Below are 25,717 nucleotides of genomic sequence, written 5' to 3' on the forward strand. Positions count from 1 at the left end.
GTCAGCCCGTCACTTGCACTATCACGTGTGTTTCAACGAAACAACACACATCTTCCTGATAAAATCCTTCTTTCCTTGTACGCCTTGCCACAAACAAGTGCAACAGTTAACACAGAGTTATCAGCCACACCTACAACGTATGGAAACGAGAAGCTGACACCTCAAAGGTATACTTTTGAGCTTTGCAAATTCACACTAACAACTGCTTCGGCAGCCTGTACTTTACGCGTCGGTATTTCTGCACAGCAGCAGCCAAACAGCTCAGCCTGAAGAGCAGTGGAAAGCTCAGCCTCGGAGCCCCATCCGGCAGGGCTGGCCTTGCGTGGCTAAGCCTTTCATTACACCTCTCCCCACGCTGATTTACAAGGCAGCTGAAGGATGCATCTCTCAGATTCTAAGCCTGTTTAAAAGACGGGCAAGCTGATCGAGTAGCCTTTAAGTCTCCTGTCTAATATGAGGGGAAAACACCGAGAGATGGACTCACGTAATGGTACAAACACTCTCCTACACATCTCCTGGTGTGGCTGATCGCTGCCACCCATTGCTGATCTGCAAACTGCTTGCTAGCCAGGAACAAGCAAGAACAAGAGAAATACCAACGTCCTTCTCTTAGGCTATACCTTGCAGTTTACCTGCAGAAGCAAGCAGTTAACCCTCTTCTAATACAGTCAGAAACGGAAGGTGACTCACGTATCTAAAGCTTTCTGTCCAAACGACCTTGTCAAGCACGTAAGTGATGCCAGAACATCAGATCGAGGCAAGCAACGAAAAATGGCATGTTAACAGAGCAGAATAATTCAACAAGTGGGCATAGACACAAAGGCAACTAAAAAACCATGTCTGAAAATCAAATATGACAACTAAAGCCAGGAATTTCGTGAAGCACATCAAAGTGACTACTGCCTGAGGTTTTATGTGCTGAATAAGAGGTAACACAAAACTAAATTTAATCTCAGGCCTGGTAAATTCTGCTTTCAAAAGCTAAAAGCAAAGTATCCTGTGACTTCCAAGTCCCACTTTACACAGACATAAAAGGAGAAAAGAGAAAATTATATCACTGCTTTGAACTGGCAAAACCAACGTCTTTTGAGAATGTCCCTAAAGTACCTTGATGCCCGGAATTGGCACAATGTCATCAGTAACAGACATGATGTGTTTTTATTTTAAGTGAAAACTACTTTGGTTATTCCATTTTATAGGAGTCAAATGAGTCTGAGTGAATCAGTGTTTTTCAAACTGCAAAGGTGTGGAGTATCTAAGGGTAATTTTTAACCTTTACAAAATGGAAACAGTAGCTGCTCTCTAGTTCAAAGTAGTAAGAAGAGAACACAAACAAACCTTCTAGTAATGGCATTAGTACATTTTTCCTTTCCCATTTTATAGCACTTTAGTTCACATCCAGCTTTCTAGTTCATGTGTTCTCAGCAATGACCACAAATTACACCGGTTAATTGGGCCATATCAATTCCTCTGGCTAAAGGAACTGCCAGGAACTGTGCAATAGTATCTGTCGGGCGCATCAGAAACCTTGAAGCACCAGGGCAGTCCCCACCCTGGGCTAAAGTTCTCGTAGCAGCAGCAGCTGAAGTCAGGGCACCAAGTGCCACACAGCCCACAACACTGGGTGAAACATACCAGGCTGTTTAATCATCAAAATGAAAGCTGTCAGAAGGGGTACTCAGCTATTACTTTAAGAGCACAGCAGAAGATAATTCCCTGTATCTGCGTGGCTTGCTGTACCCTGAAAAACAAAATCCAGCTACGCGAGCACTGGTAACTTTATCAGCACTAATGACAATGACACAAAGAGAAAAATATGCGGGCTACTCTCCTTCAAAGCTGTGAAGATACACAACTTCAGAGTTTACAATTTGTAGTCTCTGCTGCCAGATGGAAAAGCATCACCATACACAAAAATACCACAATTAAACCATCAGAAGGAGGTGGTTTTAATTCAGTTAAAAAGGAACAAGTCAGATGTAGCATTTCACAAATTGTGCAAAGTATATACTGCTACAGCTCCTAAAGTTCCTGTATTTCACAGGTGTGAGAAGCACAACCAGAAGCCTGTGTGCTTCTTAAGCTGTAACGTTGGACTTCCTGACCCCCTAATACAAGCAAAAGACGATTCTGAACACTCAGTGTCCCTCAGGTGGACTCTGACAGGACCTACAAATCAATACAGCAGAGGGAGGACAGCAATCTTGCTATTACGTACCCATGAAAGTCAAACAACAGAAATAACAAATGCAATAAGATGATTCACCATAGGATCAAACTATAACGAACCCAGGAAATCAATAGCTGGAATCAGACTATTGATAACAGCACAAGCAACAAATGCATCCAGCTCTTTGTAACACTAAGGAAAGCGCAGATCACATCTGCTTGACAGAGGACAACCTCTTGAAAACCAAATCCTGCAAACTAACACCTGCATAATTCTGCAAATACCTGATGTTATGCCCATGTGTAAGATTTTATGTGCTTCATCCTGCACATCCATTTAGATGCTGTCATAAGTATTCAAATTCCTGGTGTAGGATTTACCATATCATTTGAAGTACCAAGTAAGTTCTACATTGCATCCTACCTTTCTTCATAAAATAACAACTGAGCAGACCTGCTGCTGCTTCAAAGCATAACCTGAACACATCCCTAACTCGGGGATTTTAATGTACAAAATCTTCAACCGGATCCTCAGTTGACTGGAAACAGCAAAACCACATTAAGGTCAATGAGAGCTGAGCTAATCCGAGCAACAAAAGGGGCAACAATGACGACAGAGCAGTTTTTACATGTATTAAATTATTCCATATAACAAAACTGCCTCTACATGAAAGAATTATTTTTCTAACACATGTATATTACAGTGTTTGTTAAGTGGTAACTGTAAATATGATCCAAAACAAACAAACAAACCCCACTTTTTAATTAGCTGAAAATAACCTAGATAGCAAATACATAGCCAGTGCTCCTATGCAATCTTAAATACAAATATAGGCAAAATTACAGCCACAGTGAGAAGGTAAACTGTAGTTTATGTTACTTACAGGCTAATTTTTGTCGTGACAACTTTGGAAGCATCCAAACTCTTCAACTTCAAGCTGTCTAAATCAGAACTTGTCTGTCTCTCAGCTGGCATACATAGGTCTCCATTTTTAATCCCATCAGTACGCGAGAAAGCTCTTCCATCAGAATCATTACCATGCTTTCCTGTCTTGGTTTCATTTCTGCCTTCAGCAGACACCAAGGCGTTGTTTTCTGTCTTATCGGCCAAAGAAGCTTTGGGAGACTCCAAGCTGTCTTCCCCAAAAGCGCCAGGTGTAGTTCCCTTTTCCACAGAAGTTCTTTTTGTCATTGGGGTACTCTCCGTTGATGCTAAAGGTTGCTTTTTCGAGGAGTAATCTTTTATCTGACTCTTCAAACCAGTAGGGGAAGTGGGTACAGCATCCAACTGGTTCTTTTTATATGACCTTCTCCTTGTGGGGGTCGTGCTCGAGATCTGCTGTTTACATTTGTCAGTTTCATTTTTGGATGTGCCTTTGTGAGAAGATACAACTTTGAGGTCCGGGTTATTACCTGGGGAAAAGGAATTCCTTTCAGGAGTCTGTTGAGGAGACTTCAGTTTTCTTTCCGAGTTTATAACCTTGTCTGAAAACACCTCGGAAGGGACATCATCCTCAAAAACGGAGTCTTCTCTTGCAGTGTTCTCATTCTGGTTTCTCTCTCCATTTGGAATATCACTAGATGACTGAGATTTTCTTCTTTTTCCAGATCTTTTATTAGCAGATTTCTTATCCATCGTGTCTGAATCACCACAACTTTCTTCTGATATAACAGTCACAGGTTCATTAAGGAGTTCGTCTGTTTTTCTAAGATAGATATCGACTGTTAGCACTCTAGCAGAATGTGGGCGTTCACTTGCCACAGTTTCCAGCTTGTATGGCAAATCCTTTGGCGTTGCATGCCCAGGCTCCTCAGACACCCACGTGTTCACTAGCTGCTTGTGGCTTAAGATACTCTTTTCTAAATCTTCACTAGACAAATTCCTCAAGCTTTTTATAAAATCTGGAGTTGTGGAATTATTTATATCTGGGACAGACTCCTTCTCTTGTTCCAACGTTTCCAAATTCAGGCTACTCTCAAAGAAAGAGTTTTTAATGGTTTCACTGCTGCTGCTCCAGTCTGGCGACCACTCGCTGTCAGAAGAGACTCCTCTACCACTCCATTCTGAAACCGTATCGTGATACAGAGTTCCTGCTTCCCCACTGAAATTATATTCCTGTGTCTCAGAGACACCACTCACGTTTCTCACTTGCTTCTGTACTGGAAGAGCTTCAGGTCCTTCTTTTAGATGTTTACAGTATATTGGCTGCACTTTGTGAGGCAAAACCAACCTCTCCCCTTTCCAATGGGAAGTGTGATCTAACGAACTTTTGACATTTTTCCTTTTCCCTGTACCAAAAAGATTTCCAAGTCTCTCCAAAACCGGTTTCTTTTTGTGCTCTTCTCTCGAACAATCTGGAAATTGCGAGGTGGACTATAAAAACAAACAAACAAAACATTTGGTTAATGCCAAACACGTTTCTTTAATAAGTATGTTTGCACTAATACCACCTTGAAATTAAAAGGATATGATAAATGGGAAAACAAAACAAACAAGAAAAAAGCCTAACTGCTTACTGAAAAATACGAGCTCTCAAAACAAACAAACCAGCTCAGGAACAGTTAGGATCCCAGGATTCGGTAGGTTTTAGCCTGTTTGCTTACAGGTGTGCTCATCTTGCCTTACAACACCAGTGTTGTACGTCTCAGATCTCAGACTAATGCACAATTTGGTTAATAATGTGCAAAGCAACAGAGGAAAGCAACTCAGAGTTTGCAGGATTTGGGACACATACTTCTTGGTTGAAGTTTTACACGTTAGAAAAAGAGAGGGGGGATGAACTTTCCTTTCCACGTTGGCTGCTAGATCAGAGCTTTCTGCTTACAGAGAGGAGTCTCAAAGGTGTGAGCCGCGTTACACTTTTTTCGTTTTTCCTTAACGAAGCCCTGAAAGCATTTGGCTTGTGCTTTGGGTCAGAAAGCCGAAACCAAGGAAAGCCGGTCCATCAGTCAGCACGCGTTACTGGGTCAGGCGCTGCCCTGCATCACCCTCGCCGAAGTTCCCCTCGCAACTTCTAATTAAGGCGGTAAACAGGAAACACGCAGCCGCCCCGCCGAGCGCACGGGGGCATTTGCATTTTAATACCCGAGCACTTTGCAAACGCCGCCGCCACCAGCACCGCCTTTACCGGCCGGGCATCGCCGAGCAGCGATTTGGGGAGCCCTCGCAGCGGGGTTCAACCGCGCCCCCTGCCCCTCGGGCTGCCCCAGCGCCCTCCGCACCCGCTGTTACCGGGGGAGCCTCCCCCGTCAGGGGGCTGCTGCCGGCGCCCTTCCCCTCCCCGCGGAGCCTCGGGAGGCTTCCCCCGCTCTCCGAGGCGGCTGCCTCGGCCCCGTTGAGCCCGGTTGAGCCCCATTGAGCCCGGTTGAGCCCGGCTGAGCCTCGCCTCGCCACTCACCGCCCGGCCCGGCGCTGCCGCCCCGCACCGCGCCGCTAAGCCCGGCGCCGGCCGTCTGCCCGCTGCGCTGCGCCCCGCTCCGCTCCGCCTCGCCTCGCCCCGGCCCGCCCCGGCTCGGCCCGCCCCTGTGCCGCGGGCAGCGGCTCCACCTGGCCGGGCAGGGCGCTCAGCCTTCGCGGAGGGGCGCTGCCGAGCCGGGCCGGGCCGGGCCGGGCCGGGGGAAGGGAGATGCTGAGGGCGGCCGAGCGCCGGGGGCCGGGCTGCAGGGGGGTGGCGGCCCCGGTCCGGGCGGCGTGAGAGTGAGTCCGCCGCCTCGTGGTGCCGGCGCTCTCCCCGGGCGCTCAATTAGTATTGAATGCTTAATGAGGGCTGAGGTAGTCGTCTTCTAATTAAGGCTTAATGGCTGCTGTGAAGTGGAACAGCCTCGACAGGAAGGACCGCGCCGCTCTCACGCGGGCGCTTCTGAGGGCCCCGCGCGGGGGCGGCGGAGACGACAGGTCAACCGCCCGCAGCCAGCCGGGGCCTCCGGCTACCGAAGAGATGGGGCGTTTTTTACGCTTCTTCCCCCGGGTGGAAAAGCAGCAGGTTATTTGTTTTTGCATCATCAGCAGGCCGCCGACTGGCCTCGAATAAAAACTCCTCCGAGCGGGAGTTAGGAAACGTGGTCTGGGCCCCTGGGGAGCCCCTCTCTAACGCTGGCGGAGCGATGTGCAGCAGCTAAGCTTGCCCAAGCACATGAAAACATGCAGAAAACCTCAAACGAGGAAATTCATACGTATAGTTAGCATATCATACTGCAACCAAACAAAATCCTTTGTCTTTGCCCACCTTTCTTAAGAGTTTTGCTCATACAACTGGTGAGCAAGTGTACCAGCAACAAGGTCTTGTCCCCAGTGCCCAACAAATAGCCAAGTCAATGATCATGACCCCGACTTCAAGTTTGTTTTTCCTACTTTGTTTTTGTGTGTATGTGTGTTTAGCGTTGATGAAATAATCTGCAAATGAGAAAATTTCGTGTAATTTCTTTCCCTCCCTTCACTGATTTCTTTAAACCGGTAGAACCAAAACACTCCAAGAGGAACGTCAAGGACGGCATAAACTTCATACGGCTCAGACAGTTAAAGTGCTTTTGTGATAACAAAAACAACTACAAATTTCCCTATATCTGATACAACTATCATGAGTAATGCAGCCCAATTACTATCTAATTTCTTGACTCTACGTATGTATTGCCAGTACTAGCTAATTATAGAGAAGGCATAAGGAGACAGTAATGAACATTGCTAGCTAAAAAACAGTAATAATGTGAAATTTGCACAAACACTTAATGCAAGCCAATAAGCAATGAGTAATACCGTCTGAAAATTCATAGTAATTGCAAGTGTGAGGAGGATGCACTACGTTAGTCATATTCAAAACTGCCAAAATACCAAAATAGGGGAAATTTAACTTTATTATGGTGTCAATCTGCATCTTAATATTTGACTGAATAATAGTTGCCAGTCCTCTAAATTAGTTGGGATTGCATTATCAACCTGACAGTCATTACACTTGCAGTCAACCTTTGGGTTTGCAAGATTACACTTGGAAAAAATTAGTTATTTGAACTGTGGATCTGGATTTCTTGCTTCCCAGCAGTTGATTTTCATAAAGTCCATGGGAACTTAATTATCTTTGAGACGTCTCCCCCTTTCAAATGTACTTTAAACTGTCCAACAAGTTCAAAAGGTGTTGGATGGAAGGGAGGAGGGACAGCCAGCCAGTCCAGTCACATAAGGCTTGTTTCCTCAGGGAACGAGGCTAGAAATTTTTGCTTGATCTTGAAATAGCTGCCCTATGTAAACTGTTTTGAAGTAATTTCTTCATACAAAGTACTTTAATTATATACAGCTCTTTCAAAACACATAAAAGGCCAGGCACTTGCCCTGAAGAGCTTGTATTTTAACTGAGATAAATGTAGATGAGCCAGTATTGCCAGTGCAAGAGGGCACAGAGACCAGGGTTCTCAAGATGCAAGAACGTGGAGCCCAACCTGACAGAGCACAGCACATAAATGTTTGATTTTCAGAGGGCAAGCAGTATCCTTTCACTGTTGAACAGGCTCTTTCAATTCAGCTTAAGCGGTCTTAACCTTGAGAAATGAGCCATTTCAGAAATCCCTGATCAAAGGCTTTGGCCAACTTTTAAAAAAAGGAGAGAGAGAGAGAGGAGTTGTCTACTCTTTCCTTGGACAGAATGCAGGAAGGTGTTTCAAGTATGCTGCATGAATCTTTGAAGCTGTGTTCTAATCTGAAAGCAAAATGCCTTCTTCTTAACCAAGAAATGTAAATCTTGTTTGTATTTATATTCATACCTGTTTATGTTAGCATCAAAATATTTCCTCTGTTTTTGGCTGGTTATTTTTTCTCATTAGCTAATGTAAGCTGCCACAACCAAACCCCTAATTTAACAGAGTAATTAAACATGTGCTTTGCTGGTCTCCAGCGGATAGAAAGCATAAGCAACTTTGACTGATTTGTTGAATCAGAACTTCAAGTTGTGTCTTGAGGGATCAATTGGGTGTTAGTTTATCAGATTAGTTCATCTGAGTAAATTGAATATGACTGAAAACACTTCTTAGAGCATGCATTACTGAAAAAAAAAAGTATTTTTAGTAGTCATTAGAAATTCCGTGGTAGCTAATAGGTGGAAATACCTAGTGTGAACAGTTCTGCAAATTGAATGTGCGTTTGCTAGCATATGTTCACTTTCAGAAGGAAAAAAAGCAACAAACAGTATGTAGTGAAAAGTAGATTTGACCTCTGTTGTTCACTAGAAGACCATACATAACTGGATTTCAAGTAATGTGCGAACTTCAGATAGCCTTCTATGTTGAACAACTCTAACAATGCCGGAGCCTCCCAATTTCATACCGCAATGCCAGGAATTTTGGATCTCTTCAAATCACAGTGTCATAATTCTCACAATCATGAGAAACAGAAAGCCTGACTTCTAGCAGTCATGTGATACCCCAAGAAGTGCATTAGCCAAAACCATTTAAATAAATAAGCTATAACTCTTCAGGCTCTAGCATTTTGCACAGTGACTGAGAGTCAAACATTCAATGCTTGCAGCGCCAGGCTTCGTTAAGGCTGAAAATTCTGCTGGAGTATTGCTAGCACAATGTGCTATAAAAGCATTAGGAGAAAAACTGGAAAGAAGTCTGTACAAATAAAAGCTAAGGGAGAAAAGTCTGAGCAGCACAAGATCCAGTCAATTCCCTGCTTCCAGTCCTACAGAGAGAAGATTTCATGCCACTCTCCCACTTCCCAGGTGAGTGCCCTAACTACTGAGAGAGGGAGCTGTAGACAGACATAAAAGCTTGCTGCTTTTGCTTGTGTTCCTATTTAAAACGCATGGGAAAAAAATAACAAAGCATTTGATTTTTTTTTTCTTGAAATTTACCGAGGGGACAAAAAGAAAGCCATTTATTTCAAGTTAACCTAAGTGATTTCTATTCTTAACCAGTTACCTTACCATCAGTAAACTTGAATGAATTAATTCCGTTCAGTAAAATATTTTTCCTAGTGTATGCTGACCCTTCCCAATGCCACAAAAGAAGGCTTACTTTCTTAAAAAGTAAGACTATGTTCCTCTAACCCACGCATTGTCTTCCTCCAAGTAACAAAAGTTTGGCACACGCACACTAAACATTTTTAGAATTTCTTTTAATGTATCAGATTTCAGGTTGACAGTTTCCTCCTCAGAGGCAGAGAAAGAAATGCACTGTAAATTTAACAAGTCTATCCGAGCATGGAATTTACTCCCTCCCTCTGCCAGCTCTTTGACTGGTATGCTTATATAGGATAGAAACAGCAATAGCTGGATTTTAAACAGTTTCATTTTTACCTGAGCTCTGTATAAAGGGAACATAGTTAAATTGATCGGGGAACTTATCTGAATAACCAAGGAGCTATAAATACAAGACTGTTGAGCAGAGTGAAGTGAAATGAACAGAAGTTTTCCTAATAGTCATATTTTTCCACAAACTATTTATGTATCCTATTTTCCACTAAGGATATTTTGGCAAAGCAGTTCACGTATTCAAGAGAATAGGACCTATTTCCAATTTATTTTTTTCAGTGTATAACTAAATTTTTAGTTCAAATGTAAAAATTGACCATTTTGGAACAGCATATAGAATAACGAGAACACCGAGCCTATAGATTTAACTGATTTTTGAATGAAAATAATCAGCTCAGGAAGCACAGATATAAGTGTAAGTCCCGTATTACTTCTTAGGTGCCAAAAGGAGAGATTTAGATTTAGAATATATCCAGACAAAACAACAACAACAACCAGTAAGCCTGAAAGAAGCAAATCATGCAAAATCAAATAAATAGAAATACTTCTAAAAAGCTCAGCAAAGGCAAAGAAGCACAAATAAAAATTGAACAGATCCTTACATCAGTATTTAGGAAAGAAATTTGATAAAAAAAACAGACAGGCTTGTCAGAAAAGGCATGCCTGTTCCCATCTCCTCTTCCCCAGAGCTAGTTATTTCCATACACTAAAATCCTTACCCCCTCCCCTTCTGTCAACACCAGCATCTGTTACTTAAAGAGACACTCTATAAAAATATTGGAGATCAAATCGATTTAATGATTTTAAAAAATTAATCCTATAGGAACCCAAAGATTTCTGGTGGTTTAAGGGAAAAAAGAAGAGTACCGTTCGCCTTACCATGATGATGATAATTCTTTTTGCTGTTTACAGAAGAATAAACAAACTATGGTGTGTGAGATGCAGTCCTGTGTGTCATTAACCAAACCCTTTCTTTTTTTTCTCAGCAATCCTCCCACGCTTTAACCCCTTCTTTCTTCTGGCAGCACTCAGTTAAAAACAAGCAAAAAAGGAAGTAGTATCTGAAATGCGCCTTTCCAACTGATAAGTCATTTGGCAGACAAATTATAGCTATGAAAGGGATTCAATTAGAGGATAGTAGGAAGAGCTGCAGAGGGGTGGCAGCAAGTCCTTCAGCAAGCTCCTCAGCAGACGCAGAGAACCTGTTGCGAAGAGCTCTGAAGTTAGTGTTGGGCAAAAGCCTCACATGCATTAATTAACATGCAATACTAGAACGTAGATATGCAACAGCAGGAAAAATATACCACACACGTTGGTTCTCACAAACTTGATTCAAGTTTTCTCATCCACATTTAAGATGGCTAAAGAAAAAAAAAAATCACTTCTGCCTTTATTCAGTAAGAGATTGCTTTATACAGGCACCCTTGGTTCTTCACCTTCCTGAGCTGGTATTTTAATTATGCATTTTTCTAGGGTATCAAGAAAAAATGAAACTACGAAGGGATTTGAAAAAGCAGAAAAAAAGCAGCTCCAAAAGTACAAGCAGGAATCATTCAACATTAAAGAACTGAGAGAACATTTAAACTCTCCTGAACTGGGAAGACATCCAGAAATAAAATTATATGCAAAAAAAATAGCATTAACATAAATTATAGTAGTAGTAAGTCCTTGTGTTTGAATGTAGGAGAAGGTGAGAAAGCTTGATATTAGTTAACCTCACATCTTTGCTCTCAGCATTTCTAGCCTTGGTGCTGGGTCAGAGCTGTACCATTAGATAATCAGTCTAAAGACTCAGCAAGACATCACCTCTTTTGAAGTAAAGAGTGAAAATAAACCCATATTATCTGTGTTTCATTTTAAGATACAGGAACTTGAAAGTGCCTGTCTGTTGAGCAATAGAGGACAAATGGCAAAAGCATTTTGGAGGGGAAGAGACAGTGGCTTGGAAGTCTCTTTGGTCTCTGGAAACAGAAGACACAGCTAATAAATACAACCCATTTCCTTTTGTTTTTTAAATTCTGAATGTAGTTCAGAAAGATAAAAAATCTGATGTGTAAATGTTTTTACAATCACTGTAGGTCTCTTTCTTCTGTTCTGTGAGAAGGTACAGCATCTTGTCACTAACTCTAAATAATTTGTTGGTAAGTACAGGTTTACCATAAACTGTCTAATTTAGACCAATAGCTCACTGTAACACTTCCCAATTCCTTATAGATTAACTATTTATGTGTAATTACTGGAAACAGGTTTCTTTTGCTCCACATCTAAGCATGTCTGCGACAGACTAAGCTATGAATGTCTGGAAATCAGTTCTTCCTTAAGCATCATCAAATGCTGCTCTTGATCTCTTCCCCTTGCTTTCATGTAAAATTGTTGTTGTCAGTAGGAGCTTCACAGTTCTGAAAGTACATGGCGTTTGAACAAGCTTTGCAACATTTCAGGGCACGTACAAGAATCTCATAAAAGTATCAGTAAATTCTATGGGCAATCAAAAGTCAGCTACTTTTGAAAAAGACAAAAAAAAGACCTGCAGTTTTCACTAGTGCCACCAAGCTTACAGTCGGTCAAAACCCCACAAGTTCGGTCAAAAGTACAAATGACAAGTCACTGTTCTCTATTCTGTATCTTGCTAATCAAAGAAAAGGCATTTTAATTAGCAGTCTGGATTTCTTTGCTAAGCACAGAGTAAAACTAATGTGTATTCTCAGAAGGGGGGTCTCCCTCCTTGAGATCTACAAAGCTGGACATGGTCCTGGGCAAGCAGCTCTGGGTTGGAGCAGATGGCCTCCTGAGGACCCTTCCAATCTCAACCCTTGTGTGTGTGTGATTCTGAAATTAGGCACACTGTGAACACTTTCTCAGGAGAGTTTATACATTTTTATATTCAGTGGTTGTTGGGCAAAGGAGCCACAAATACTATTAGCCTTTGCCAAACGCTGCGCTGATGGTGGCCACGCTGTGCTGGCTAACTGAGCTGGCTCCTCCTGGGCTAGCTCAGGCATCTCAATGCGATCCTGCATGTAGCTCTATTTCTAGTGCACTTCCATGCTCAACCTGCTGTTAGCTAGCTCTGAGTGCTCACCAGATGAAGGACTTAGGCTGGCTCACTCTCTGCTTGTACTATGTAGGAAAGCTGAGTCCTTGCAGTTATAATTCAGCCTAAGGAAAATATGCCTAGGAGTTACACTAAAACACCTAAATGTTTTAGTCTTCCACGGGCACTAGTCCTGAATACCCAGTGATGATAACTTGTGATGTCATTTGAAAGTTGGAAACCTGGGGTTCTGTTCACTGTGTGAAACAGTCTGAAACAATACCTAGAAAACTGACAGTCCTTTTGCTAGCATCATAAGGTTTTTCCCCAGCTCAGGCACTGTAGAAAACAGGCTGTCGGAGGCACACAGGGCAAGAGACAGAAAGCTGTCCTTCTAAGCTCTGCTTTGTTATTGCAAGGCTGTAAAGCTGCTAAAGAATAAAGACAAATTGGACTGCAAATTGGACTGCTAATCTGACCAAGCCCAAATTTCATAAAGCTAACAACAAAGAGAACCGCATGTTTGGCATGCTTGCTTTGGGAAGTAGATGTGATGGTCCTGAAATAGGAAAAAGTCGCTGTGTGTATGTTTATGACTGAAAACAATCCAGGAGGATGAAAAATGACAATATTTAATCAAAGGGTATTTAAATGTGAAATTAATAGAATCTCTCCTCTCCACAGACAGTCTCATTAAATAGATAAAAATCATGCAACGTAACTTCCATTACAAATTATCCCAGGGTACCATTTGGGATCTTTAAACAAACAGAACCTTTCAACTGAATGGTGTCTCAAGTCAACCTCCCCCCAGTATGAAGGCACCCAGCGTAGCAGGTGCTTTGGAAAATGTGGGCTTGATAGTCTATGTGCTTCAAAGAGGCCTCTTCTAAAACGTAAGGAGTGTTTACATCCCTTGATAACTTCTTTGATGTACAGAGTTTTCATCTTGCACAGATGAAGAGTATTAAAGTACAGGGAACTATTATTACTAAAATACCTTATCCTGACTTTATAAAAATGGCTGGACATCTCATTTTACATTTGAATTACAATGTTATAAATGTTATAATTTAGTGTTTATTCTAAATAACAGTGTTCACCTGAGGCTCCCAGAATTCCCTCAAACTAATTATTATAATAATTGTCACAGAGAATTGCCTTATTATTAATTACAGTAAACTTTATAAAACCAGTACAGAGAAGATAGGAGTGACTCAGGACCCACTGGTTCCCTGCAGTGGGCAACTCTTTGCTCTTAATCCCATGGTTACATCAGTATCACTTAATATTTACCATAATGCAACAGGAACTTCTAAGAGAACTTTTTAATGAAATGTACTTATATTCTTAGGTACGTTTATATTAGGCTCCGAACAGATGTAATTATTATATAAAACATTAAAATAAACAATATGTGCCTGTCCGGAAAACAGATATATTATTACTTCTGAAGAAAAAGGGAGATGCATGTCTTCCTGCTATTAAGGATCTATTATTACAGACATGCTGCATCAACCTGCTGTGCACACAGACTACTAAATGCTAACTGCTAAAGAGATGTAGCTACAGCAGCACCTGAATCTCACTGGTATTACCAGTGGATAATTGGATGAGTGTTAAATATTCCTACCTGGTATTCTTAAAAAGAAGGGAAAAAAAACAGGTGCGTGTATATTTTTTGATTAAGAACCATGTAATAGGGAATTGCATCAAGCTGATTTAAGCTCTGCAGTTCACAAATACCAACGTTTCCAGGAAATGTCAAGAAATACACAGGATTAATGATTCCACACTTCAATTTCTGAATAAAGATATTAGTTTGGACACTGGCCAATCCAGCACGCTCTGGGACTGCATTGGTGCCTGTGGCTTAGAACAAAGAGGCATTACAAGAGGCACTTTTTGAGTTAACCATTAAAAGCATCAGGGTTAAGCAAATACAGTTTTAACCAGCAGAGTCACTGTGTGCAGCCCAAACTGATTGAGAACCTTTCTAAATAACGTCTGGTAAAAGCACTGCTCCCTTAGCAGCTCTGGGAGGACCACTTTGTACAAGTCCCTTCCACTGTTCCTCGGTGCTTGAGGCCATGGGAGGCACCTGGGACAGCCCGGTGAAAACCTGGGAGGCTCCAAGTTCTTCCTGTCCACAGGAGCAAGGAGCGTGTGTGTTCTCTCCTGTTCCTACTCCACCGCTCCCCTCCTACGCCTTCCTGGCAGCTGGCTGGGAAGGGGTGGGAAGAGAAACCTCTGCTATGCCGTGCAGCTTCCCCCAGCTACCTAACCTTTTTGTCTGCAAGTGACTCCAGCTTCTGTCTCTGCTGCAACTTGGGCTTTCCCAGCCAGCCACACGAGGAGAGGAGCCTGATGAGTCTCTCCTGAACAGCAGCCAGCAACAGGCAGGGTGAGCTGCTCTGTCGCTGGGCAGCTGCTTAGAAAAAACAGGACACAAAAAGTATATACCTTTCTCATGTTTGGAAAGTTTGTTGTTTTTTTTTTTTCTTTTTTCTTTCTTTCCTTTTTTTTTTTTTTTTTTCCCAGCTCCAGGAGTCATAAACTTATATGTTCAAAATTAAGTCCTACATGCCAAAGAAAAAAGCAGACCCTCAGCATTCCCAGAAGCAAAATAATCAAAACACCTCTGGAGAAGAGGGGAGGTGCACATTCAGAACTACCACTGATAAGCCTTCTAAAAATCACAAGTTTCTCGAGAAGAAATACCAAAAAGTAAACAGATCTTAATGTTCTTTTTATCTAAATACTGGTTTCTAAACATTTACCATGTAGTCTGTTCAGACTTTTTAAGGCATCTCAACAGCTAGGCTCTTCAATTCTCCTCCTACACTACTTATTCTCTTTTTCAGCAAATATACCTTAGAAATTAAATAGGTAAAAAGAGAATAAAAAATGCGGGGGAGGTAAAGATGGGAAAGGAAAAGAGGTTGTGTTTTTCCTTGCATGTCATAAGGTGTAATTTAGAGGAAATTACCTTGTCATGTCCCATTTTAAAAAGCAACATTTATAGAATAAAACATTAAATTCTATTTAAATTTGCAGATATTGTTTGCAACCACAACAAACTCAAAACTTATCTGTTGAAATGTAACCCACTCTGCTTTAGAAAATTATCTGAATAAAGCTAGTTTGTAGGAATGGGATTATTTTAAAATCTCTAAGTCTCACTCAAACAGTTTAGGCAATTCTTAATTAAACTGGATCACTCTTTCCACTTGGGATCCCCACAAGGGATAAGTGAAGAAGCATTCCAGCATATTCACTATAATTCAGTTCTCAGGACAATATAACCAGAAAGATGAAGTTTTTTGTGACTGCCCTGTGCAAACCCATTATTATACTGCAGTTGGAACTACAGAGCAATAAATTACACATATATCATTTACGTACATACACACACTTTCCTAGTTGTCCCATACACTATATAGAGTATAAAAGAGCAAAAGCCTGGTCAGGAGGAGTGAACTGGTACTAAAAGCTTTGTGTTGCAATCTTTGCAGATCTGAGGGTGCACAGGTGTGCTGTGGATATGCTGAGCCACCTGATCACGTACCATGGCAAAATGGAAATACGGTTACACCCAGAGAGGGAGCACAGCTGGCTGCCAAGGACCCGAAAACCTTTCCAACACATTGCACAAGTGTGGAAGTGGTACAAGAAAAGCAGTCTGCAGCTCTCCACACAGATCACTACACAATAGCCTCGCATGGAGGCCGGAGACAAACTCCCAGTGAATCAAACAGCAACTTCACAGGACTGTACTTACCGAGGGAAAGAGAAGGGAGGAGTACGCCCTTTGGGAAGAAGGCGGAAAAGCACCTGGTGTCATCCTAAGAAAGACTTACATGGTAGCATGAGCAACACCAGTGGGATGTTGAAATGCTACCCGGCTAGGTGTTTGGCATGATGATACATGAAGGTGGGGTAGATAAACGGTGCCCACTGATAACGCTGGACTGCCCAACGTGCGCTCCCGCGTCACCATTACCAGGCTCATTACGCACGGTCCATATTTGATCACTGACGACAGACTTCCTCACTGCTTTGCAAGGCATGAATGGCTCCCTGCTTAGGGACAGGCTGCATATTATCCAGTGCTTCGGTTCTGAAGAACTCAGCACTATCAGACATCCTGGATGACTGCTCGTGTGGCTGCCTTTTCAGCAGTCGCTATCTCTAACACATTTTCACCCATTGCATCTCCTAAATTTCTTCACAGCATTACATGGAGCGCATAATAACTAAAATGAAATTAAATTCCAAGCATAGCTCAACACAAAAACTACGTGCGATGCAAGTCTAATGTGAAGTTGGACATGGCTTCTTTACAGTTCTCCTGTTTTGAGGCAGATGTGTTTAAGTGTTTGGAAGGAGAGTGCTCTCAGTGACACCTGTCTTAAGTTACCAGCCAAGAGTAAATAAATGTATGTTGTCTGATACATGTTACTGTTTTTTTCTTTTAAACAGCATGTAAGATGTTTTCAAGGACTCAACCAGCTGCAAGAACTGGACATAACCTGAAGGTTATTTTTAGGAAATAAGAGACTCTTATAGAGTCTTTTAGGAAATAAGAGTGTCTTAAGCCAGGTTGCAAATAGCAAAATTAACACCTTTTAAAGTTAATACAGAAATGAATTTGTGGTTCAAATTGGGATAAAAGGTGTAACAAGCTGTGAATATGGAAAAAAGTGGAATGACAAGGGAATTGCAATGATGCCATCCGTCTAGTCAGCAGGATGGTATTTTATTAAGCAGAGAAGTAATTGTGTTGAGCAATGCTCAGAGAGCTTCTGTCACAGATAGCTGAGAACCTCTCTTGTGCTCTAATTACCTCTAAATTTCAAGAGGTTTGGAAGATAAAAGGATGAGAAGTCTTCAGTGTGCTGTGTTACAAAGCCAATTCATAATAATCAGATAGTTTTGTAGTGCACCTGGTGTCCAAGCATTTTGATATCATGACTTTTCAGAATTTTGGCCTCTCCCTACACAGTACGTATGACTGAGCGTATACACCTAGCTGCTGGATTCCTCTACCTTCATTATTAACAAATGCAGTTGAATAGAGGCCACCTAGCAATTATTTTTTTTTTCTGTGAACGAACCACAGTTTTGTATCCAGAGCATCTTTGCTGCAGTTCTATCTGTGCTATCTGTGTCCTGGGAAATCTAGGCAGAGCGATGCTTAACCAAAGGCACATTCTATTATGGGGACTCTTATCTCAGTAATTCTTACTTTGTTGTATACCTCGCATCAATCATGCTTCAAGGAAAATTCTAGTATGCATGGCTTACATTTCTGGGGATGCAATTACCACGGTAATTCTTCTAACCAGAGACATAAAATAAATCAGATCTGCATTAAGACCCTATTGGAAGAGTCTTAGAGAAGTATAACAGCTTACTGTGTCTTCTGAACACTCCTGCTTTGGTTTTGGTTTTGCTATCTTTCCTATCTGCTAGGAATTTAATCTGCAAACAAGTAATTACTGTTACTTTGGTTCGGGCATTCTTGGGTTCCACCCTTTCTTTCTCTCCTCTCTGGTATCCCTCTTGTGCCCTTTTCCTCTCTTACTTAGGCCTTGACAAAGCACAGACACAGATAAAGCAATGAAGTGCAATCATCAAAAGCAAAACTGCCTAATGTACACACATTCATAGTGTTTATCTTTTTTTTTTTCTTTATTGCAGGCACAATATCTGAGATCCATCAGCCTGTGAAGCATCGCCAGTGTTGACTTACAGCTGCAGGTGGCTGTCCCGCTGCCCTGATTCAGCCCTCCTGCAGGTACGCTGGTACCCTTGTGTTACGAGAAGTGAATTGGTTGTACAGGGGCTTTGCTACTTCTCTAGCTCTTAGTGTGGATGCTAAGAAATATTTATATTAAAAGACAGTACAGAATTAACAAAAAATGCAGTTCAGTCTTTCACTGCTACTTAGCACTGTTCTTTAGGAAGACCTGGCCAACATCCTCTTTAGGAAGAAGAGGGCAACGTGTGGGTTCTTGCTAGCGGGTGGTATTACATAATGGCTGTCGGTACATGCTGGGGCCAGTTTTGCCTCGTCTACATGACACTGAGCATCCCTTTCTGTCAGGTATACTCATGGTAGTCAACACTGCTATTACATCTGTAGACCGTGCTCTTAAATATTGTCTTAATGGAAAGGCTACTGACAGAACCTATCTCCAAATTACTCTCCCTGCAGTCCTTTGTTGATCTTAACACTTTACAAGATCATTTTGGATTAGTGGTTACGACACTACTCACCAAATACTGTTGAAAAGTAATTTAAGATACAGTGGCTTCTCTGAGCACAAGTGTCTGTGGGAGACATCGGTGCGACTTAAGTGGTCAGCTTTTAAATTCTGTCCCAGTTCTGTACTTTCTGGCTTCCATGATGACTTCAGTACTATTTACATTTTGTTTCTTATTGGTTGTTGTGTTGTTGGTTTTTTAATTATGAGTTGCATATTTATCAACTAAATCATTCTGAAAGAATATTTCAGTATTAATCATCTCGAACTATTGCAAAACATAGCATGACTCAGAGCTAAGCATCCTATAAAAACTTTAAAAGTTTAAACAACAGACAGAGCAAATTAAATATTTGCCAAGTGTAGTATAAATCCTTTGTCAACCATATAAGAAATGCTGGCAGGGCTAGGACAAAATGAGGCATTCTTTTTCCCTTCCCACATCTCTCCACCCTACTCAACTGGTTTGGTTTGAAAATTTGATTACTTTTTTTTTTTTTATTCCTCCATGAATTTCAAAGCAAAGACTTCAGTGCTCTTTTCCTATTAACATCACTTTCTTGCCCAAACAACAGTATGGTTGAAGCCTAAGAATAGGTACAAATTACATAGATAGGATGAAAGGCAAAAAAAAAAAAAAGCAACTCAGATGAACTATTATAACTTTCTCATGTTTTCCTAGACTTTTTGACCACAATAAGGAATTATGTGCTGGGCAGCCAGCACAATAACATCCTATTAAAATCCATATTATAAGCCACACAGACAATGAATAATGTAGCTATTCTAAATTTTGTCAAGAGAACTCTCATGTGATCCATGCTTCATCACATTTGATCTTTTTCCATTCTCTCTGTACACTCTTCACTTCAATTCATACAAATACATCAAGAGGGTGATCCCAAATACATGGCTCATGGAAAACTTCCTCCAAATTTTAATAAAGTCATGCAAATACATATAAATCCATCTATATATATATATATATAAATATAAATAAAATCCTTATATCTTTTCTAGCCTATAAAAATCTCCATTGCTGTATTTTTGGTTCACTTAAAGCATAGAAATTTATTTCTCCAGGTTTCCCATAAATTAGTGCCTTAGAGGCCCACTGCATGCAGGTGGCTGTCACAGACAAATCTGGTTATTTACGGAGGTTAAAAGTTATGCTTTAAAATTTAAAATATGGGAGGCTACTCTCGTCTCTGCCGTAATGACACTGGGGAGCATCATGATTAAAAAGTAGGCCTACTGGAGTAAGTAAAAGCATGATTATTTGAAAAGGGAATAAGTAAATGCCAGCTTTTTGTTGAAGAATATTATGTGGAGATGGTCATGGGATTTTGTACCTGTCTTCCTAGTAACGGGGGTGGGGGGAAGAGGAATATGATTCAACACGTTAAGCCTCGGAGGTAGAAAGTGCCATTATTTCAAGGAAACAAGTCACACCCGTCGCGAGGAGGGTGACTGGAAGCATCATGCGGCAGCAATGAATTATCTGCACTGAACACACAGTACTAGTGAGGCGTGAAACCCAGATTTAGTGACCCCTGCTATATTGCTCATGCTAGGAATGACAGGAGTTCTACCAGGCAGAGAACACAACGGTTATACTGAAGCAGAGGAAGGAGAAAACAAACAAACACACACACACAATTCAGTACAATTAAAGTACATTACTTGACACAACAGCTGAGCATAAATATAATTAAGCCAATAGAAACTCCAGCAAGAATTCTGACATCCAGCACAACACCAAGCAGCATATTTTCCCTGGTGGTGTTTTTTTTTATCATTACTATTTGTTTTGGTAATACAGAGTTTGTCCTGCTGCAACATTTACTCCGCTAGGAAGGTATAGGTTATTCCAAAGAGTTGAGGACCTATCCAGATTTTAAAAGAGAACAAAACAAAACCAAGATCAAGACCACCCACACCTTCCAGTCTCCTCTTTAGTAGATGCCTTGCTGTACCTGCCCTTCAGCTCAAAGGAAACAAGTCCTAAAATGTCACGTAACTTCCCCTTCCTTTTTCCCGAGTGTTTGCACAAAGCAGGTTAAGTGCTTTCTTGTTTTTTTTTTTGTTGTTCTCATCTAGAAAATACACAAAAGCAAATACGCTTGAGCTTTGCATGACTCAATGGTAGGACTTTGGCTATAGGATTTTGTTTAGCTTTTTGATTCCAGGCTGAAGAAGGATTCCTTTTCTTCTTTCCATCTGAAATTTTGGGAGGAGGTTGGTTAACCGCTGAAAGGCCTTATCTCTTGAAAACTGTGGTGAACCTTACGGCAAAGACTTGCACTCCTCAGGGCAGGCTCTGCTCACCTATCCACAGACTGATAATTCTGTTGTCTTACTCTTCACCTGCTTTCTCGCTTACTTGGTACTGGAAGTTTATCAAGCGGCAGTATAAAATGCTTTGCTTGCACAATTTGTAACTGGCAGTTCTGTTATTTCTTGAGAAAATAAAACACTGTAAGGAGAAACACTATGAGGACCTGGGCTGGATTGCTAACACTACTCTGAGCAAGGCAGAAATGAAATTGAAGAAGCAGATGAGGAATCTGAAACTGAAAATATCCTAGACCTTGACTAGCTTATCATCTCGTAAGATGAGTTAAAGGGCAGGAGGACTTTCGGATCTGTATATCTGCTGTCTCAGGAATATGGCAAAGGCAGTGATAGAATAAACTCATTTAATCCAGTAATTTGACACAGAATCAAAATGGGCTTCCATAGCCACACCTGGGTGTTAGAAGTACTCCACCCAGTTTTCTTAGTTAAATATTCATGTCATAGGACTGAATCTTTGTGTGAAAGGCAGTGGCTGTGTTCAGGTAGCAAGTAGGTGTGAGAACTCTTATCTAGATGGAGAATCCTGAGAAACCTTTACACAGGTACCTGGTTATAGGACTCAAAAAATGACTAATCAACAGCTTGATGTAAGAAGAGAGACAGTGTTAGAGCACACGTATGGGACTGTTAGAAAACAAAACAAAAACAAACAAACAAACAAACCAAAACAAAACAAAACAAAAAAACACTGTTTAGACCTAAATATCCTGCAAGGAATTTGAAAGTCTAGATTTTTTGTAATCATTGATCCTAGTGAAGAGGAAATGTACAAATAATGAAGGAATAAAACACTATTTACATTCACTTATTTTACTATCAGCAGAAGCCAATCTAAATTTAAAATTGTTCTTTACAGGAGCAAATACATTTCAGCCTAACTGAATGGGAACCTATCAGCTTAAAGCCTATTTGTCTGTAAACTGCATAATTTAAGGTCATTTGAGTTTGCACTATTGCAAGTAGGACTCCTCTATTTGTATTGGCATCCATTTTATCCCTATTGAAACTGTATGACTACAAAATACACAGCTATCTGTGTTTTAGTCCTCAAATTGAATTATTATTTATTTGAAGAGAACCGAATGCAACAAACATTCAGGAAGTTGCTTCTTCATTCATAGGAAGAGTACTGGCCACATTGCTTTATTAATTTAAACAGCCTTCAAAATATATAAAAACCTGTCATAAAATCATGGCCATAGCTGTCTACTTCATGTAGTATAGGCAATATGACAGCTCAGATGATCTTCGGTGTCGATCTGCACAGACACTCAAAGATAAATATAACCAGGAATCTAATCAAGCTGTTTTCCTTCATTTACAGACAAACTCAGAGACATAAAATACTCCTTCTATGTAGATCCCAGCAAAACTTGATTGTGCAAACATGACCAACTACAGATTGCATTACTTGGGTAAATGAAAGGAATACGCAGAATTTTATAAATCTAGATATAGAGTACTTTGCAGAACTAACATCTAGAAATATTTTGGCCATTTTGTTTTGGTTTGTTTGTTTGTTTTGTTTTTTAAGTATTTAATAGTGTTACCAAACTTATTTGCCAAAATAAAGGTAAACTGTGAAACTTCATTTCTTTAAAACAATTGTTTTGCATACTAGAAAGGACTGGAAGAGTCAAGAAAATGAAATGTATTTTTATTTTTTTATAATTTATTAATTTCTCATAGATCTAGTTGCCCCCAGTGATTTGATGATTATATGCTATTTACGTGTTTGGTAAGTGCACTTAAAGCAATCTTGTTGATTGTTATATAGCTGTTATTTTCAGTTGTTCAAATCAGAAGCTTATGATAAAACAATGTGATACATTCCAGACTGCTTTGCAAAGGGAAAAAAATGTGCAGATCTTGTACAGAACTAGAAATACATCTGAATCAGCATCAAAAGTATTTGATGAGAGAACAATATTGATATAGAATGATGTAGCTTTTTTTTTAAAAAAAAAGGATGTAGTGAGAGGAAATATTTTATCTTTGTAATTTTGGCAACACGAGATTTATTGACTGAGCAACACTATCAAACAAGTGAATTTAAACATTTTTTTTAGTTTCCTTATGCTTTACCACCACTATTTATAAAAGTTAAGTAAAAAGAAAGAGGAAGAAAGGTGCATTGTATATCAAGAAAAGTTGCTGTGCAGAACTAGAATGGGTAAGATGAAGATTTGTTAAACAACTCTGGAAGAAGATGAAAGGCAAAAAACAGGGTATATTATGATAGAAGTTTATTATACACTAGTTAATTGGGTGGAGAGAAGACTGTTTTTTGATCAAGCAAAGGAAGCATCCAAAAGGACAGAACCTGACAGCTTTAATTACGTCTTGGAATTAATTTTATTTTTTTTCTGCTGGAAAAGAAATACACGACAGAGACAGTCCAACAAGTTCTTGGAATATGCTGGGGACAGCTTTTTCTTCAGAAGGCGAAGAAAACTATTAAGGGAGTGGCTATTTTAGATCTTCTGCTGACTAGTAGGCATGAACTGGCTGAGCGGAAGGGAATTTAGGTGAAAGTGAACTTTGTCATTTAGCGATCACTACTACTAAAAGAAAAGGGAAAACAGCAATATATATATATATATATATTTTTTTTTTTTAGAAAAAAAAAAAGTAAACAAGCTCCAGAGACAGATAAGCAAGGTTTCTTAAGAAGACTGCTTAATTAGTAAAAGAATGCAGGAGAGCTTGTCCGTTTAAGTCATTGCTAGAGTCAGGTCTTAATTATCTGAGGTAAAGGGAATAACCTAAATTAGGCAAAAACAGAGGATAATACAAATTAGGCTGTGTAAATTAGTCTGCAAGACTCTCTTTAGTACGTTCACCTTTAAAAGGCTTATGAACAGATTTCTGTAGAGAGGAAAGCAACAAAGAGGAGTCTGGTGCAAGCAGCTTATGCTCTGTGTCATGCAGTTTTCTACCGCTCTCCCACAAGAAGTGCTGAGGGAAGACAGGGTTTCATTAAAGCCCAATCCCCATAATTCATCTGTCATCATCAGTGACTCTATATTATTATGCACAATACCAGATTATCCCAATACAAAAGAACTGCTGAATTTTCTCTCTCTTTCTCGCTCTCCACCCTGATTCCTATGAAAAAGGAAATTAATTAATTAAAAGAAAATTAATTTCCTTGATTTTTTTGTATTTATCTGACAACCAGACCTTTGTGAGAATTCCCTGCAAGGAGTTAATACACATATCCATCAAAGACAGTGACACTGTGAACAGCAATTTGTTCTATTGGGAAGCTAAGTCCTCAGCTGGCTTCGACTGTAATAGAAATTTCATCCCATTTCCAGTACAGCAGCATTTTGCAGTTTCATAACTGTGCTCTGTTCATGGGTGTGTTTCTACAGTATCAGTGGAAACAAGGTGCTGAATGAGACCACAAGGGATGTTTGGGGTTTACATTACTTGTCTATTCAATTAAAGACCAATGAGTCTTTTCCAAAGGCTTCATACACAAATTATTAGATGAGATTTCCAGGCTTGACCAGACTAGACAAGACATTTATTTGTTTTAAAGACAAAATATTTTAGGTTCTTGTCATATATACTCAGATGAAAATTAGTTCCACAACCAAGAAAAAAAAAAACAGCTTTTACAATTACTGCACTTTTGTTAAAGTGGAAAAAAAAGTATCTCTCTCTACATGGAAAGATTAAAATAAAGACAAGAACAGCATTGCACAACCTTGCCTGCAATCTGCAATGAAGTTCTCACATTAGAACAGAAGTAATTAGCATTTTCCCTAGCTTGCGTCCATGTAACAATACTGCTGCCAAGCACATGAGTAACACTACATGAACTACATGAACACTAGAAAACTAATGCATAGCTATTTCTCCTTCTCTGGAATAAAACTTTACATAGGAAACAGTACAGGTTAAGTGAGAAACTATGAAAGCGCAAGTGCTGTTCCTTTATTATTTGGCTTATATATATTTTATGAACAAAAGGAAAAAGGCATATGGTTTGTGAGAGCTTGTGGAAGATCTCCTCGAGCCATTTCCTTTGTTGGCTGTTCTTGCCAGCTATAGTCATTATGTACCTTCCTTATTTCCGTATATGATATTCATTTGAAAAATTTCCAGTACTTCAAACATAGGTCTTTCAAAGGAGGATTACAATTATACCTAGTGTTAAATTCTGTTTTCAGATTAGTTGTCCTTTTTATTATATATATATATATATATATATATATATATACATGTTATATGTACACACATGCTTTATGTAAACAGATACTTAGTAGTCTCTTACCTTTCTAAGTGCTGCTGGTAATGAGGCAGTAGACATTGATATTGCTGGAATAACGTAAGCGTGTGGACAGATTACTGATGGTAGTTGGTTTTCTTGTACAGTATAGCGTCTGCCTGATATATCATAGTACCTGAAAGGAGAGTAAATATTGTCCAATTAATACATGCTAGTGAAATAAAGTCTGAGCTAGTATCCATTGTATTTCTTGACAAAACACACTAAGCTGTTTTCTCCTGTTGTACTAGTTTTGGGCCTCCAGTACTTCTGAAGTTTATAGCTTTTTTTTTTTTTTTTTTTTTAATTTGGCCATACTACTCACTGCTTTTATTTAGATATTAATTCATCCCAGCTGCTTCAGCTA

At 40.1% G+C, this 25,717-nt stretch overlaps 1 protein-coding gene across 3 annotated transcripts in view; it reads right to left on the reverse strand.

Annotated features, from left to right (window-relative positions):
* CRYBG1 (crystallin beta-gamma domain containing 1) overlaps positions 1–25,717 on the reverse strand; it is a 95,759-nt gene that overhangs the window by 36,611 nt on the left and 33,431 nt on the right. Inside the window, exons 2-3 of one of the 3 annotated variants that reach the window (XM_068677791.1) lie at positions 25,357–25,486; positions 3,054–4,543 (exon numbers count right to left, since the gene is read on the reverse strand). In XM_068677791.1, the coding sequence (XP_068533892.1) occupies positions 3,054–4,543; positions 25,357–25,486 (1,620 nt within the window). Of the gene's footprint in view, positions 1–3,053; positions 4,544–5,567; positions 5,890–10,289; positions 10,422–25,356; positions 25,487–25,717 lie in introns of those variants that run through there. The other 2 variants (XM_068677792.1, XM_068677793.1) reach the window with 2 other exon arrangements.

Source organism: Anas acuta, chromosome 3 (assembly GCF_963932015.1).
Source record: "Anas acuta chromosome 3, bAnaAcu1.1, whole genome shotgun sequence".
Taxonomy (NCBI): Eukaryota; Metazoa; Chordata; class Aves; order Anseriformes; family Anatidae; genus Anas; species Anas acuta.